This window comes from Lonchura striata, chromosome 5 (genome assembly GCF_046129695.1).
Source record: "Lonchura striata isolate bLonStr1 chromosome 5, bLonStr1.mat, whole genome shotgun sequence".
In the NCBI taxonomy this organism is placed as follows: domain Eukaryota; kingdom Metazoa; phylum Chordata; class Aves; order Passeriformes; family Estrildidae; genus Lonchura; species Lonchura striata.
The window spans coordinates 32449048-32464016 of NC_134607.1; the positions used below are offsets into that span (position 1 = coordinate 32449048).

At 37.8% G+C, this 14969-nt stretch overlaps 1 protein-coding gene across 6 annotated transcripts in view; it reads right to left on the reverse strand.

Moving 5' to 3' along the window:
• Nucleotides 1–14969, reverse strand: part of PTPRZ1 (protein tyrosine phosphatase receptor type Z1) — a 131974-nt gene that overhangs the window by 42302 nt on the left and 74703 nt on the right. For all 6 annotated transcript variants that reach the window (XM_021553447.2, XM_021553445.3, XM_021553446.3 and 3 more), the window contains exons 4-10: nt 14470–14621; nt 13245–13340; nt 12923–12989; nt 9382–9539; nt 8725–8875; nt 3312–3496; nt 2471–2597 (exon numbers count right to left, since the gene is read on the reverse strand). In XM_021553447.2, the coding sequence (XP_021409122.2) occupies nt 2471–2597; nt 3312–3496; nt 8725–8875; nt 9382–9539; nt 12923–12989; nt 13245–13340; nt 14470–14621 (936 nt within the window). The remainder of the gene's footprint in view (nt 1–2470; nt 2598–3311; nt 3497–8724; nt 8876–9381; nt 9540–12922; nt 12990–13244; nt 13341–14469; nt 14622–14969) is intronic.

A 14969-nucleotide genomic window follows, 5' to 3' on the forward strand; every position in this document is an offset into this window, starting at 1 on the left:
GAGCATACAAATGTCAGAGAAATTTCTGCTGATACTGGAAGGTGAAGTTAATTTTCCAGCATTTTTTTCCCTCACTTTTCCTTCTATTGGAATGAATGCAAGGCTCCTGTTGTGCATGATGAGCAGGAGTACAGCAGGGGACCTGCCCTGCTGGCCAGCCAGGGGCTGCCCAGAGCCTCAGCATCCTCTTGCTGGGCTGCTGGTGCCACAGGTGCACTGGCAGTGCTTGCCCAGCCCCACTGCCCCCGTCTGTCTCCCTGCCTCTGCACCCACATCTCCTTCCAAAGGGATTCACGGAACGCAGCAGGGTTGGATGCAACCCATCCTTACAGCTGGGATGCAGCAGCAGGAGCAGGGCAGTTTATCCTCTGGATATCACCTACACTGGACTTTTTTTGCAATATATATTTTCAGAGGTTTTACAGCTGTGATGGCAGCACTGTACTGACTTGATTTGTTGGAAGTGTTGTTAAATGATGATAACACTATGCTGCTTATTTGTTATTCCATATTGAAATGGATGTGGGGTATGTAGATGAATTCTCATCTAAGAAAACTCTTCAAACACAAACCCAGCAAATTCTGGAAGGTGGAAGAATATACTATCTAAGAGATGGATGAAAGGTAGACAGAAGAGTGAAATGTCAGGCAGAACATCAGAACCTTGTTGTAGACTTTTTAGAAAACTAAAGAGAAATAGGAAAATTCAGATAGATACTAACCTAAGACCCCAAAATACATTATTCTTAATACACTGTGTTTGAAAGACAAGTTAAATCTTTACTAAAAATGTGTATGCACAGTACCTGATACTGTGTCCTCCTCCTACAGACAAACCCACATTATTATAAGCCTATTACCCTATTACCATTGTTGAGAATCCCATTCCCTCTCACTGTAAAGGAATGTGGCTCCCTTGAAATGAAAAACTGGCCTGTTTGCCAGGTTCACCACAACATCACTAATGCCCTTGCTGTAGCTAAACAGACATATGTGAGTTGGGCAACTCTCTGAGGGTTCTCTTGGTAGGGGGAAACCCTCTTGAAGTAGTTTTTTGTTAGGAAAAGTAGACGTACAGAACTTTTTCGGTTTTCAGGTTCTTGTTTTATTGTCATTTTATCATGACTTTAGCATATTGTCTGCACTTAGACTTTGCATGTGTGAAAACAGCACAAAAATGGTTAACAAAGTCATGTTATAAGGTCTTTTTAAATCTAATCAAAAACTCAACTACTTAATTAAGAAGTGACACTTATATTATTTTTCTTTCTAACCTAATAATTGACTTTTAAAGACTCACAATGTGGATTTTTCTACTTAATTACAAGATACTACTTATGAAGAAAAAGGAAGAAGAAGAAAGAAGAAAGGAACTTAAGACAATACTCTGTACTTTCTATTTTGCACTTATCTACAGTGTGTTAAAAATCTTAGAATCTAAATTTTTCACTTACGTGACATAATAAACTTTTTATACAATTTTTACAATCTATTTCACATTTTGGTGGTCTCTATTTTGAGGCTTAGGAGGCTTTCTCTCTGAATGAGGGTCAAAGTCAGTGTTTTCCTGGGAGTCAGACAAAGGGATATTCCCTCCGCCCTGGGTTCCCACAGACATACATAAGTATAAAGCTGAATTTACAGAATACATAAATAAACAACAAAATCCAGGCCTTTAGATAAAAAAAAAAGCTCCTAATATAATCAAAAAGCATTTTATTTTTTTTCTATTATTTATTACAGTCTTCTTAATTAAAAATGCAGCTCTCACTCACTTCCATAGGAACTGAATCTGATGCTAAAACCTACACTAAATTTAAGGAATTATTAAGGATAAGATCAAGCTTCATGCTACAGTCTCAAGTTATTTCATATTTACCAGCAGGCAGAAGAAGCAAATCTGGCTGTGAAATCATTAAGATTTGTTTGTTAGGCCTTTTGATTTTTTCGCAAGGCAGCATTAAGAAGCAAAGGAATTCCATCATCACAAGTCTTTTGAAATCAAACTCCAAGTATTCATAAGAAATCAAATTTCAAAATCATTAATATAGACTTATAAATCATATAGTGGGATTGTATTTCTTGATTCCTTAATACTGGAATGTGGATTAATTTTGAGAGAATGCTTGAACCATAGAGAAATAATACCAAACATGATTTTATTTCCCTACACATCTAAAAGATACACTTGTGAGATTTGTGTGAGATTTGAAATCTAGCAGGTGCTTTTCAGAATATTCTTAGAAGTAAAAAAAATAACATGCAGTTTTTTATAGGTAATGCTTACAGGGAATTATGTAATGTAAAATATCATTAGCAAGGGGCATGCTGAATGTTAACTACAGTGATTTTGAAATTTCATTTTGCCATAATTTGCAAGTCATGCATTTCAACTGGTTTGCAAACAAACTACTCCTTTAAATACAGATTTTCAGCTAAAAGTGGTCACTAAACTCAAAAGACCACTTACCTGCATCCTCTAAAGGCATATCGACAATGACTTGGTCACTGTATTTTCCATACAGACCATTAGAGCAAAGAGCAACAATCTGAAGAACATAACTTGTATTGGGCAGCAGATTATTTAGAATAGCCCCCTAGAAGAAAAACACATTTAATCATTTACTTGCAAATAAGTATCAAGCATTTGAAAATGTTATTTTTTTTAATAACACATTTTTCTTATGAACCACAAAGCTCTTTTCTTCTAGCATTTTATTGTGTGCTTTTTTACTTTATTGTCACAAATGGTTTTCAGTCAAATTAGAAAAAAAGCTTGTGACATTTTACATGGCGGATAACAAACCAAATAACTATTTAGCATTAAACACAAGTTTAGGTAACATTATGTCTGACAAGTCTTCAAAGAGGTTTAGAGGAACAGATCTCGTTTGTAAAATACCATGAAGCTGTAATCAGTAACTTAGTATTTCTAGCAGTATAATTGAATTGAATCTCATTAGTTGCTTGTGAAGGTTATTTTTTCACATCCATGAGCAATGAAGTACAGGTTATTATTAACTGACAGTTGGATTTTATGGCTAGGGAGCTCTGTGATTGGCATGCTCAGGGCAAGTATAGGCAAATCAAAGCAGCAGTCTGTAGTAGGCAAGAGAAGTTTTTTCTTTTTGTTTTAAATTGTCTTTGTGGCTTTTTAGCAAAAAAAAAAAAAAAAAAAAAAAAAAAAAAAAAAAAAAAGAAATAATTTATCTTCAATCAGCTCTCAGCTACAGTTTAATCAGCCACCATAATTAACAGTGAGTTGTTTCACCATCATCTCTTTTTATGAAACTTGAGGAGTTTACAGTTACCAGGTCCTGATACCCATCTGTCAGAAACTCGTGCTTAGTCTGGTCTTCTCCATCCAGCTGTTGGTAAAAGACAGCAAATCTTTCAATTGTGGTGTCATATACAACACGAGGTCTTTCCCATGTAACAAGAAGACTAGTATAATTCTTTGGATCAGATTGAACATTTTCAGGTTCTGAGCTGCAAACTAGAAGCAAGAAAAGAGGAAAGAATATGGTATTTATTAAATGGTTCAAGTAACTACTAAAATCTTGAGATATCTCCTGAGAAAACTAGTGAAAGTCTTTTTGTGTGCCTCAACTTTAGCTTTCCACTAAAACATTTGAAATGCCATGCCATTGTAAACAGAACCAGTATTAAACGCTAGATCTCCAAAAGTAAGTGAAGTTGAGGACTGAGTCTCCTCTCCCTGACTCTTTTACCATATTTTGTGAAATATTAGTATCCAGTTCCTAAGAAATAAAATACAAATGATAAAACATAAAGATTTTTATATCTGTCCTGGGAATAAAAAAATCTCAACAATTCTATCTTTATGGCTCTATCAAAGTAGCAAAAGAAATGCATACTCTTGCACTAGCTGTAATAGACTAATCTACAGTAGATTTTTTTTAATGGTTAAAGGTAAACCTATCACCTGAATTTCCCCTCAAGGCTGTTTGAATTTTTTTATAGTACTTAAAGAAGAGAGAAAACGCAAATAAGAAGAAGCTAAGTATTGCATTAGGAGTAGTCATTTCATGTTATTATATTTTTAGCTTGAATTGGAATATATGAGGAAAGATTTTTTACATCTCATAATGTGCTTAGAGTACTCTATGAATATCTAGAAAAAGAAAGCAAAACCCCTGTTCAGCTTACTAGGAAAACAAATGCAGATCCTTTGGAGTTCTCTAAGGGGGAGCGAACGCAAGGCGCCTCAGCGCTTCGGGGGACGCCGCTGCGCTTTGGGAGAAACCCTGCAGCTTTGCATTTCGCCACTGGAGCACAAGGGGGCGCTGAAAGCCCGCCATAACATTGGCCAAAAGCATTTCTGCCGGTCCCCGGGGAAGGGGGAAGCTCCGAGCGGCTTCTGCCTGAGAGCCCATGGAAAACACGCAGCAAGGCTTTCCCGATTTCTGTGTGTGTGTGTGTCAGCTAACAGCAGAGGCAGCATTAGTCTCTGTAATTCAGCTGAATTCCCTCTCCTATATAACTGCTGTATAGCTGATACACCATTTTATTAATTGCATTTAATTATTTTAATTGATACAAAGAAAGAGCAAATTTTAAAAGAATCTCATGTTGTGTCCATTCCATTCCATTCCATTCCATTCCATTCCATTCCATTCCATTCCATTCCAAAATTTGTCATTCCTCCCCATTTCCACCAGATGGCAAGGAGAAATCATTAGAATAGCCCTTCTCAATTCTGAGAAGGAGCACAGATGATTTAAACAGATTTCATTTTTTTTTCAATGAATCTAAAGACTCCTCATCTATTTCTTTTCAAAGGTGTTTAAAATTCTTGTCAAAACACTTTTTTGTAACATAAGCACCAAGCTTCTCTGTATTCCAAATTCTTCTCTACAGTCTTTTTCCTCTCTTAATATTTTTTGCTTATGGTTTTAATTTGGTTTTGAAATCTATCTGTATTCAGACTCAGAGCAGTATTATAAAACTTTTAAAGGTACAAGGTGGGTGCTTCCAGTGTTATTTATTTGTTTTCTTTTTTCCCTTTCCAGGTGGTTATTCTATTTTTTCCCTGGAAAAATTCTTCTTTTTTGTTCTCCTCCTTTTGATGTTCATCTGAGAAATGACTGACATGACATGACAATCATCTATGTATTATTTCACCTCCATTTCTTTCCAAAATGTTTTATCTTGCCCTTCTTCTGATGTTACTTTGTAAATCATCCCTTTTCTTTCCTACCAGTCAGTAACACAGAAGTACTTTACTCTGCCTTTTCCCATTTTCCTTCTCCAGAGACTGGAAAGGAGACCACATGACAACTTACCTAATTAAGTACTTCTGCTGTGATACCAACTTTTAGAAAATCTGAGCAAAGAGACTGCAAGAAAAGAAGTTCTTGAGTCTGTTACTAGTCTGAAGGACAAATTCACAGAAAAAATTTGCAAAAACATTCACAGAAAGTCAGAGGCCTACTCAAACCTCTGCTAAACTTGAATCCAAGTATCTGCTTTCTCCAGGTGAATACTTGGATTTTGGTTTTGCATATCACGTCATGCTGTAGTAATGCATCTATCTTGCTTGTTCTTCTGTGGAATAAAATGCTACTCATGTAATTTAGGAAATGTTCATATAAACTTAATTACATTATGGGAAATCACTGGGGTACATTAGCCAAATCATTGCCAAAAACCTCCTGGGCTGTGTTTTTGATTGGAAGACCTTTAAAACCTGCCCAAATTTGGCTTTTTTTTCCCTCCATCTTTTCCCTCTTTGCATTCTTCTACTTTTAACTAAATCTCTGTTTGAGATTATCTTTTCAATTCAACTTTTCAATTACTGAAGCCATGAAATCACTTCATTTATATTCAGATATTCAGGAGCTTTGTAGACCCCTGTAGTGTGTGGCAAAAAGCAATTTTTTTATATTCCAGATCTACACTCTCTCTGTAATGGAGGTGGAGCAGATATCTGCTGGGTTGACCTCAGCTGGTACCAGGTGCCCACCCAGACACTTGCCCACTCCCCCTGCTGAGCAGGGCAGGGGAAGAAAGATGAAAAAGCTGATGGGTCAAGATAAAGACAGAGATTGTTCGCCAACCACCACCATGGGCAAAACAGATTAGACTTGGGGAAATTTATCACCAATAAAAATATAGTGGCATATTGAGAAACAAAAACAAAACCACGAAACTGCCCCATCCTTTGCTTCTTCCCAGGCTCGACTTCACTCCTTATCCTTTCCAGCTCCCCACTCCCAGTGGCACAGGGGAATATGGAATGGGAATTGTGGTCAGCTTATAGCACTTTGCCTCTGCTGCTCCTTCCTCATGCTGCTCCTCTGCTCCTGTGTGGGGTCCCATTCGCAGGATGCAGTCTTTCATGAATTTTTCCAGCCTCTGGACAGTCTTTTGGGAACAGACTGCTACACTGTGGGTTGTCCCTAGGGTCAGAGACCTGACAGATAATCTGTGCCTGCCTGGGCTCCTCTCCACGAGCCGCAGCCAGCAGCCTGCTACTGCATGGAGCCTCCACAGTCTGCCACGGGCCAGGCTGCCTCCCCATAATCTTCACCACGGGCTGCTCTGCTACTGGAGCGCCTCCTGCCCTTCTTCCTTCTCTCCCCTGGGTGGGACAGAGCAGCTTCTCGTGTCTCCCTCACTCCTCAGTCCTGTGCAGCTTTGCTTTCCCAGAGGTGCCGCCACCGTGGCTCCCAGTGCCCCGAGATGGGCGGGATGGAGCCAGCTGGAACGGCTGGGTCTGACTCGGGGCAGCCCTGGGCTTCCTCACAGAAAGCCCTGCAGCCACCCCTGCAATGCCTGGGCACCTGCACCCACACACCGTGCCAGGGCAGGTGTGCCACACACACACCTGGCAATCTGAGCATTCGCAGAGAAGTCAGGCGGACTGAGGAACGTGAAGGGCAAACGCAGTCCTGACCCTATGTCTCACAAAAGTTCAACTGAGACAGCCACTGAACTTCACATGGCTGTATTTCTCGTGGGAAAACAGGCTGACTTTTTATCAATATATATTGTCAGCCTTGAATTTTAAGAACTCATTGTTTTTTATGCCTTACTAAATCCAGGAAGATAAATAAGAGTTAGGTTTCAGCCCTTATTTCCAGGGCCTTACCAGAAGGGTTGAGCAGATGGAAAGTCACCCATTGTGCCCAGCAGCAACCACAATGGTTCTCAGGTTTACAGGAATAAACACTGATTTTTATTATAAATGGATTTGCATGCCAGCCGAGGTTGGTGGAGATTAAGCATCACAATTTCAAACCACTTTTGTTTTTTAGGTGAATCCTCAAGTATGGCTGTAAGAACTAGCTATTTTAATCTTCTTAAATTGCTACATACATATCACATAGGGAAATTACAAATACCACTAGGCATGTCTGTGGAATGAAGCATCTCCCATGCCCTTAGTAGGACTGTGCTTGTACACCAAAAATGTTGGGGATGTCACTGTGAGAAAATTCCTGAAATTACTTTATGATGGAATAGATTCTTCTAACTTTTCTAAGAAAACTTAGTTCTACTTATGAAATGTCATGTATTAATTACAGCAATAAATTAAGCATTTAATCCTACTGCCTAATGAGAATCTACACTGAATGCAACAGGAGATAATTGGGATTCTGTGTTTCACAACACAAAATAATTTTGCGTTATCTACCTGAGGAATAATCAGTCTTGGCATTTCTCATACATCCTCTAAAGGGATTAAAAAGATTAGTTTTTTCTGTTGACTACTATGCAATATTAAACACAAATAAGACTACTGACTCTTAGAGACTTTGGTATTCATGTTACAGCTCTTACATCTGAATATCTAACTTTAATGATTCCTAGGGTTTTTAAGTTTTATTTGTCTTAAAATGGAGGTGAAAATATAAACACTTCTCTAATGTTTTACATTAAACAAATCCCATAGTTTCATTTGTGTACATCTATATACGTGTGTGATCACATAAATATGTAAAAGTACATGTATGAAACCACACTTCTAACCTGGAGAACACCTATAACCTGTGCTTAAGTCATCTGCTTATGTCTAATTAAACACAGTTCAGTGAAATTGAGTTCAAGAATCTACAGGTATTCCCATCCAAGTAGTAACAAAGTGCTTTCAGTTTAGAAGTTTCCTATATGTTCTTCTGTGCTTATTAGTATAGGAATCACTGGCTTCCATATTTAGTGCCAAATCTTGTTTCTCACTACATAATGTATTATTTTGGTCACATAACCTTCTCAAACATTCCTGAAGTTTTAGGTAAGACCGAGAACAGAATCTGGCTTCTGGAATTCTCTCCATCTATCACTTTCTAAGCAAACTACGTGAAATTAATTTGGTGACATCACTTCAGTCTCTGCTGAAAAAAGCATCCACACTACATGATAAAGAACCAAATAGGTTTGTAAAACAAAATACTCTTGCAGTCTCTGAAATGGCAGCTTTGTTGAAGTCTGAAATACATTAAAAGGGCACTGTAAGGAAGCTTGAACTGACGTGATTTTCACTGAATGCTTGGTCAAGACAAGCATTTAATTTTCCACTCCATTTAATCTGACATGTTTTGTGATTGCTGTTTTTTTCTCTGAAGTGATAGATTTATGACTAATAACACAGTGTGCTACTTTCTACACAATTTAAAATGAGTAACTGCATACTTGAATGAATCTTTCACCGAAAATTGTCTTTTAACTTACGAAGAGAGGAATGACTATTCAGTTAAGTACCTGCTTCATGAATTTCTTCTTGTCCAGTGTAAGAGGAAAACACTTGCCCAAAGAACTTATATTGCTGTTCTCTGAAGTTGTTTTGCAGGTAGTCCATCAGCATAACATAGCCAGACTGCTGCATTGTAAGCACTTCGCAGAATACAGACAACTAGAAGGGGGAAAATATAAGTTAGAAGCTATAAAAATTGACCAGATTCTGCTAACAGGCAAAAACTCTGGGGAAAAGATTTTGGATAAAGTCTCACACTTGAGTTATCCTGCATGGCACTGAACTTTTCTTATGTTCTATCAGTAGATCTAATGTTTTTCTCCACAAGTATTTTTCAACCACTCAGCATGTGGCTGGGGGACTATCCAAAAAGTGTTTTGTACTCCCTTTTATATGAGCTTGAAGTCCAGACAGCCTGGAATATATTCTTACCCTATTTTAAGGCAAGAAATTGCTCAGATTCTAGTACTAAACTATAAAAAATATAACAGAAAACACAATTAATATAGGTGCTTTCTAATTTAACAGCTGATGAAAAACTTCTAACTAGATAAAAGAAAAGCTTTGTTGTTGGGCTGGAAACTAATGCCATAAGCCACTATATACATGGCAATTTCTCTTTGGTATTATTATAATTTTTGGTTTTACTACATTAATCAAATTACCTGGTTTTCAGAAATACTTATGGTATCTTTAAACACGATCCATTCAACTGTTTCAGAGCATGGAGGAGCTGATAGAGACCCATTGTAAGTGTAATATTTGTCTGTTGCATTTGGCAAGAGATTCAGCAAAATAAATGGTTCTAAGGCAGCCTGTTTTCCTGGAAACATAAAACCCAAAAATACAGTCAGATAGCTAAAATACTACAGAAGCAATTAATAAATACAAATCACACTCTTCAGAAGAACTATCATTATAGGAACATGCTAATTTAGAGGCTTTTCAAAATTTAATTTTCAGACAGACTAGTATACAAATAAATCATGAAGTCTTGTATTTCATTTGAAAAAGTATAGCTCAAACCCATCTTCATTTACTTGGGAAGGTGTAGTAAGTTGCTCCAGTAACAAATAGAATAATTTTAGTATATTGGTTCTCAAGAATTTTCTCACCGTAAGCTTACATGCAAGGTGCCAAATGTTTGTATCACTCTTGAATTTCAAAGATAAAAATTTATTAAATCTTTGTTCTGGGTCTCATGACATGGCTTCAAACTCTCCCCCAGATTTAATCAAGTTGGTGAGTTTTTTGCAGAAAATTTTGCCTGGGGAACTGCCAGCATGTTAGGCCTGAGGGTTAATATTACTCATGATTGCAGAAGCAGAATTTCTGTGGATCAGGATTCCTTTTTAAAAGGTGATAACGCAGTAAAAAACTGTAACAGCTTTACACAAATCAGCAAATGATGCAAAGATCTCCTCCAGGAGAATATGTTCTGTGAAAATAATATCACATCTTTCAGGCCAGCAGTTTACTGGGTACCTTGTCAGCTGGGAGCAAGCATGAGGGATTGCTGGAAGTCCATCCACAGAAAGCTGTCTGCTGGTGTGGCAGCAGGGACCAGCAACAGCCATTGGCATAGATGGTAACAGCTTCAGTAAGGCAGACTTTTCAGTCTGTGACAATGATCTGCCTTACTGTCTGGTTAATCCAAAATAATGCTGCTTTTAACATCTTGTAATAGTGTAGATTATACAATAGTGTGTGTTGTACAACTTACTTCAATCTAAAGTTACTCATTGCAAGTTCCTCCCTAATTGTAAGCATTTCTGAATATTGAATTTTCAGACTGTGCATTAACTCATGCTTTTACAGGTATGTTACTTCTTCAGCCCTGTACAGATTTCTGACCTTTGTCTTCATAATTCCTTACAAATTTGGTGAGAGCAGCAAATTGCATTAACAGTTGACTACAAGGGATTGATGCTTTTCTTCTCTGCAGTGACTTTTCTACTGAGTTAAAGTTTAGGAGTTGACTCGTTCCCTCTCTCTCATTCACGTATCATGAAGATGGAGCATTTAGCAGTGTCAAGCAAAGCACATCCTTCCATTTCTCTTGTCAAAATGTTAATCAGTCTTCAGACAGAAGCTGTCATTGCTACCTGATATGTGTCTAGTTAACACATTTGTCCCTCAGCAAAATGAAGTCCATTTTATAGATGACTGGGGACATGAAACTTCCCATTCATACAAGAATCCTGCCATACATTTTGCAACTTTGGATTTTAGAATACCCTTTAATGAGACTCACAGCCTAGATTGTCAAAATCAAACACCTACAAAGCATGATAAAAACCAGAAAGTTTGTCTAGAAGGAACAGGAGTGCTCCTCTGCAGAGCTTGAGAACTCAGCAACTGTGATTCAAATAAGCACAGTAGAGATAGGACTGACAAGGACACAGACAAAGAGGTTGTATGCTTTTATTCAAAAGAAACAACTTGATTTGGTTATGACCTGAATTTCTTGAGCTCATCTACATTTTATTCAGGAAAGCTGTATTCCAAGCATTGCTGAAGTGCCATGTAGTGCCTGTATCTTGAATCTTGCTCTGATAGTTTTATAGCTCCTTCCAAGGCCATAGGACAGCATCTGTCTTGATGTATTACTAGTTCTTCTTTTTGTTTCACAGAAGATGACACACAAAAGTAATGAATTTTAACTACTTTATATTTCCACCCCCTATGTCTTTCTAACTTATGAAAGGTGTTCCCTTTTAAATTTGTTGAATAGTGTTTGTTTTCCAGATGGAAAAAAGAAATCTTGATTTCAATGTCACACTTTTGAAGCCTTTTAAATCAGCTTTTTACATTCAAGCACCATTGCATAAAGGAAAACTGAAACAAGGTTTCCTTAAAGTCATGGACATGATGTAAAAATATATCCCTGTTCAAGACAGTGCTCATTCATATTTATTCTTCTGCAAAGACATAATGAAACCAAGTTAGAAACATAGCCCAGATCTCTTTGTGCACACTGAAGTTGTCTTGATTAGTAACCACTACCAATACAATATACTTGGACTATTTTGGATTTACACAGGAGCTACTGAAAAAAAAATCTCTCCTCTGAGTCCACTGAGCAGTGACAGTCTCACTCTTGTAAGACCCTTCTTGGATAGTTACAACAGTCTTACCTGGCTTCCAACCAAATATAAAACTCCTGACAGGTATGACTAAGAAGATTTAAGTAATAAATCAGATTTACCTGGATTTAGCATTTAAAGAGTTACATATGTCTCATGATAGTTCTATTTATTCATTTACATGTTTGTTGTTACAAATATTCTTGGAGTAAATTAATCAGGGAAATATAAAATAGGTCAAATTGGAAAGAACGTGTGAGGATCACCAAGTACAACTCCTTGCTCATCACAGGACTACATAAAACTAAACAACATGACTAAGAGTATAATCCAGATGCTTGGTGCCATGACCACTTCTCTGGGGAGCTTGTTCCCAGGCTGTCAGTGATCATCATCTCAGTGAAGGGCTTTTTCTAATGCCCAATCTGAAGTTCTGACACTGCTTCATCCCTATCATGCCCTATCACTGATCACCACAGAGATCAGCAAATGCTTCTCTGTTGCCCCACTTGAAGAAGTTTTTTGACTGTGATGAGGCACCCTTCTCCAAGCTCAACAAAGTAACCTCAGACACTCCTTGTCCTCAAGACCTTTCACAATCTTGGTTATCCTTCTCTGGATGCACACTAGTAGGTTGATGTCCTTCTTACACTGTGGCACCCAGAGCTGCCCCCAGCACTGGAGGTGAGGCTGCCCCAGCTCAGAGCAGAGCAGGACAATCCCCTCCCTTGCCCAGCTGTGATGCTGTGCCTGATGCACCCCAGGACAGGGTTGGCCCTCCTGGCTGCCAGGGCACTGCTGGCTCATGCTCAACTTGCCATTAAGCCAAACCCCAAATCTTCTTCTAAAGGGGTGCTCTTCAGACTCTCACTCCATGGTTTGTATATTTAACCAGGACTACCCTTTCCCAGGAGCAGAAACTGGCACACGTTTTTGTTAGATTTCATGTGGTTGGTGATTGTCCATCTCTCATCTGTCCATATGATTTCTGTAATTTCTAACAAAACAAACATGACTGAGCAATAGAGAACAATGCTCCTCAATGTTTTAAAGGTTTAATAATCACACTGAGGTGGAATTTAGTTAATCAGTAATCAATAAAAAATGGAGGCAAACTTACCAAAACGACTAACACTATCTACTCCATTAATGATTGGATTATAATCTGGATTATCTTCTAGTCCAATCTGTTAAAAAGAAATTGCATACTTTAACAGTACAGGCTTCACAAAAAAAAAATTCAAAGTTACAGTTTATCACCAAAATTATAGATGATTTAAAGTCAAATTTATTTTGCCCATTTGCTTTTCTGCAAGAATAAATTAGAAAGATACATTACATTTTTTAACTCAGTGATCACACATTGTAACCAGTTAAATTCATTTTGAACATCTGCTGTGTTTAAAGGCTTATTAAATTACACAAAGATATATTTTGTTTACCTCAAACAAAATTGATAAAGCTCTTAACTTTCCACTTCCTTTAACTGCCTCTTCAAAATCTGTAAACTGATCTGCATCATAGCAGTAGATTTGCATCTGCAATTAAAAATATTCAAATGTTATATATAAAAAAATGGTAACATTTCAACAATACAATGATTTATATTCCCATTTTGAGGAAAAAAACCCCACCCAAACAAAAAAGTTTAAACAAATGTAGGGATTTTTTTACCTCTCATTTGTTTTATCTGAGGATGTAGAATGGAATTCATCAATAATTACCTATGTAAAAACAACCTGTATGACCAACATGTATTGGGGAGTGACTACTACTAGTAGCTTTGTACGAGACGATGATGTAATACAGCATTGTCTGTGATGCTTTGTCAGTACAGATGGAGTGTGATTTGGGAATTTTTAATTGGCTAGTGGGGTGAAAGAAATAACACTGCCCAGGGACTTATCCTGGTTTACCACTCTTCCCCATGTATAGGCAAGCCCTAGCACTACTGCCTTGCTTTCACACAGAAGTTCAAACGCTGGGAATGAGGAACAGCACAGTTTCCTGCCACATCTGCCTCTTTTGAACTGGAAGATGATGCAAAGGCATGTTGAGGGATGAGAGTTTGGCATTTGTGCATCCCAGGAAGGGCTGCTCCTCTCCTCCACCCCCCTCCCATGCTGCTGCAACCCGTTCTGCCAAACCAGCCAGGGGGACACTGGCCTGGCTGCCTATCAGAGTGGCTGCACCCAGGACCTGCTCATGTGGCTCTTGGCACACCATGGCCAAAAGAAGATCATCCAGCTCTTTGCAGCCCAGCAGCATGGGCCATGCTTTGTATCTGTAAGGCCCAGCAGCTCCCATGGGCTCTCAGTAAAGCCCTGACTTTGAAAAGTCCATTTACTCTTTGAGCAATGAACTGATGTGGAATATGATGGGCCAAATTCGTAGGAGCTTAACATTTAGTGGGAGCTTTGTCAGATTAGCAGAACTGACATCTAATACCATCTTGGGAGATGGGAAAAAATGCAGTTTAGACATTCTTAACATGCCACTAACACATTGCACTGTCCTTCTAAAATGCCTCATTTATTCTTAATTTGGATTTAAGTGAATGATTATATTTGCAAATAGATTTAAGAGGAAAAAAAAGAAATTTTGTAGAGTAGTAATGTCACAGAATGTCAAATTGTTGAAATAATCAAAATCAATTCTATACTTTACCTCAAGAGGATATTTTTGTCCTTCTAGACTATGTTCTGATCCATCTGATGATGCGTTGCATTTTCCCCAGTGAAAAGTGATCTTGCTTGCTTTGAATATGGTGTCTAACCCACCTCCACTCACATAATAATCACTTGTCAGGTTAATTTCCACTGAAAAAATTGAGAAAGAGGGGAAAAAAAAGACTATGAATAAAAAATCCAGCCAAGGCATCTATAACTCTCATACTTCAATTTTAGGTGCTAGAAGTTAAATATGATATGCTTATTTCTCTGCATTTCATAAGCAATTTGACAGGAAATTGGTTACTTAAACTAAGTAACAAGTGTGGTAATTTACTATTAGCATGGTGAATATGTTTCATTTCATGCTGTAGTTCATAAAATAGTAATTTAATGAAGTGCATTTCGTTTCCTGTTATCTGAAACTAGACACAGAGCTACACTAAAAAGCTCAAAAAGCTGATCTAGCCACCAGCTGGCTGTCTAAAAAAATAAATT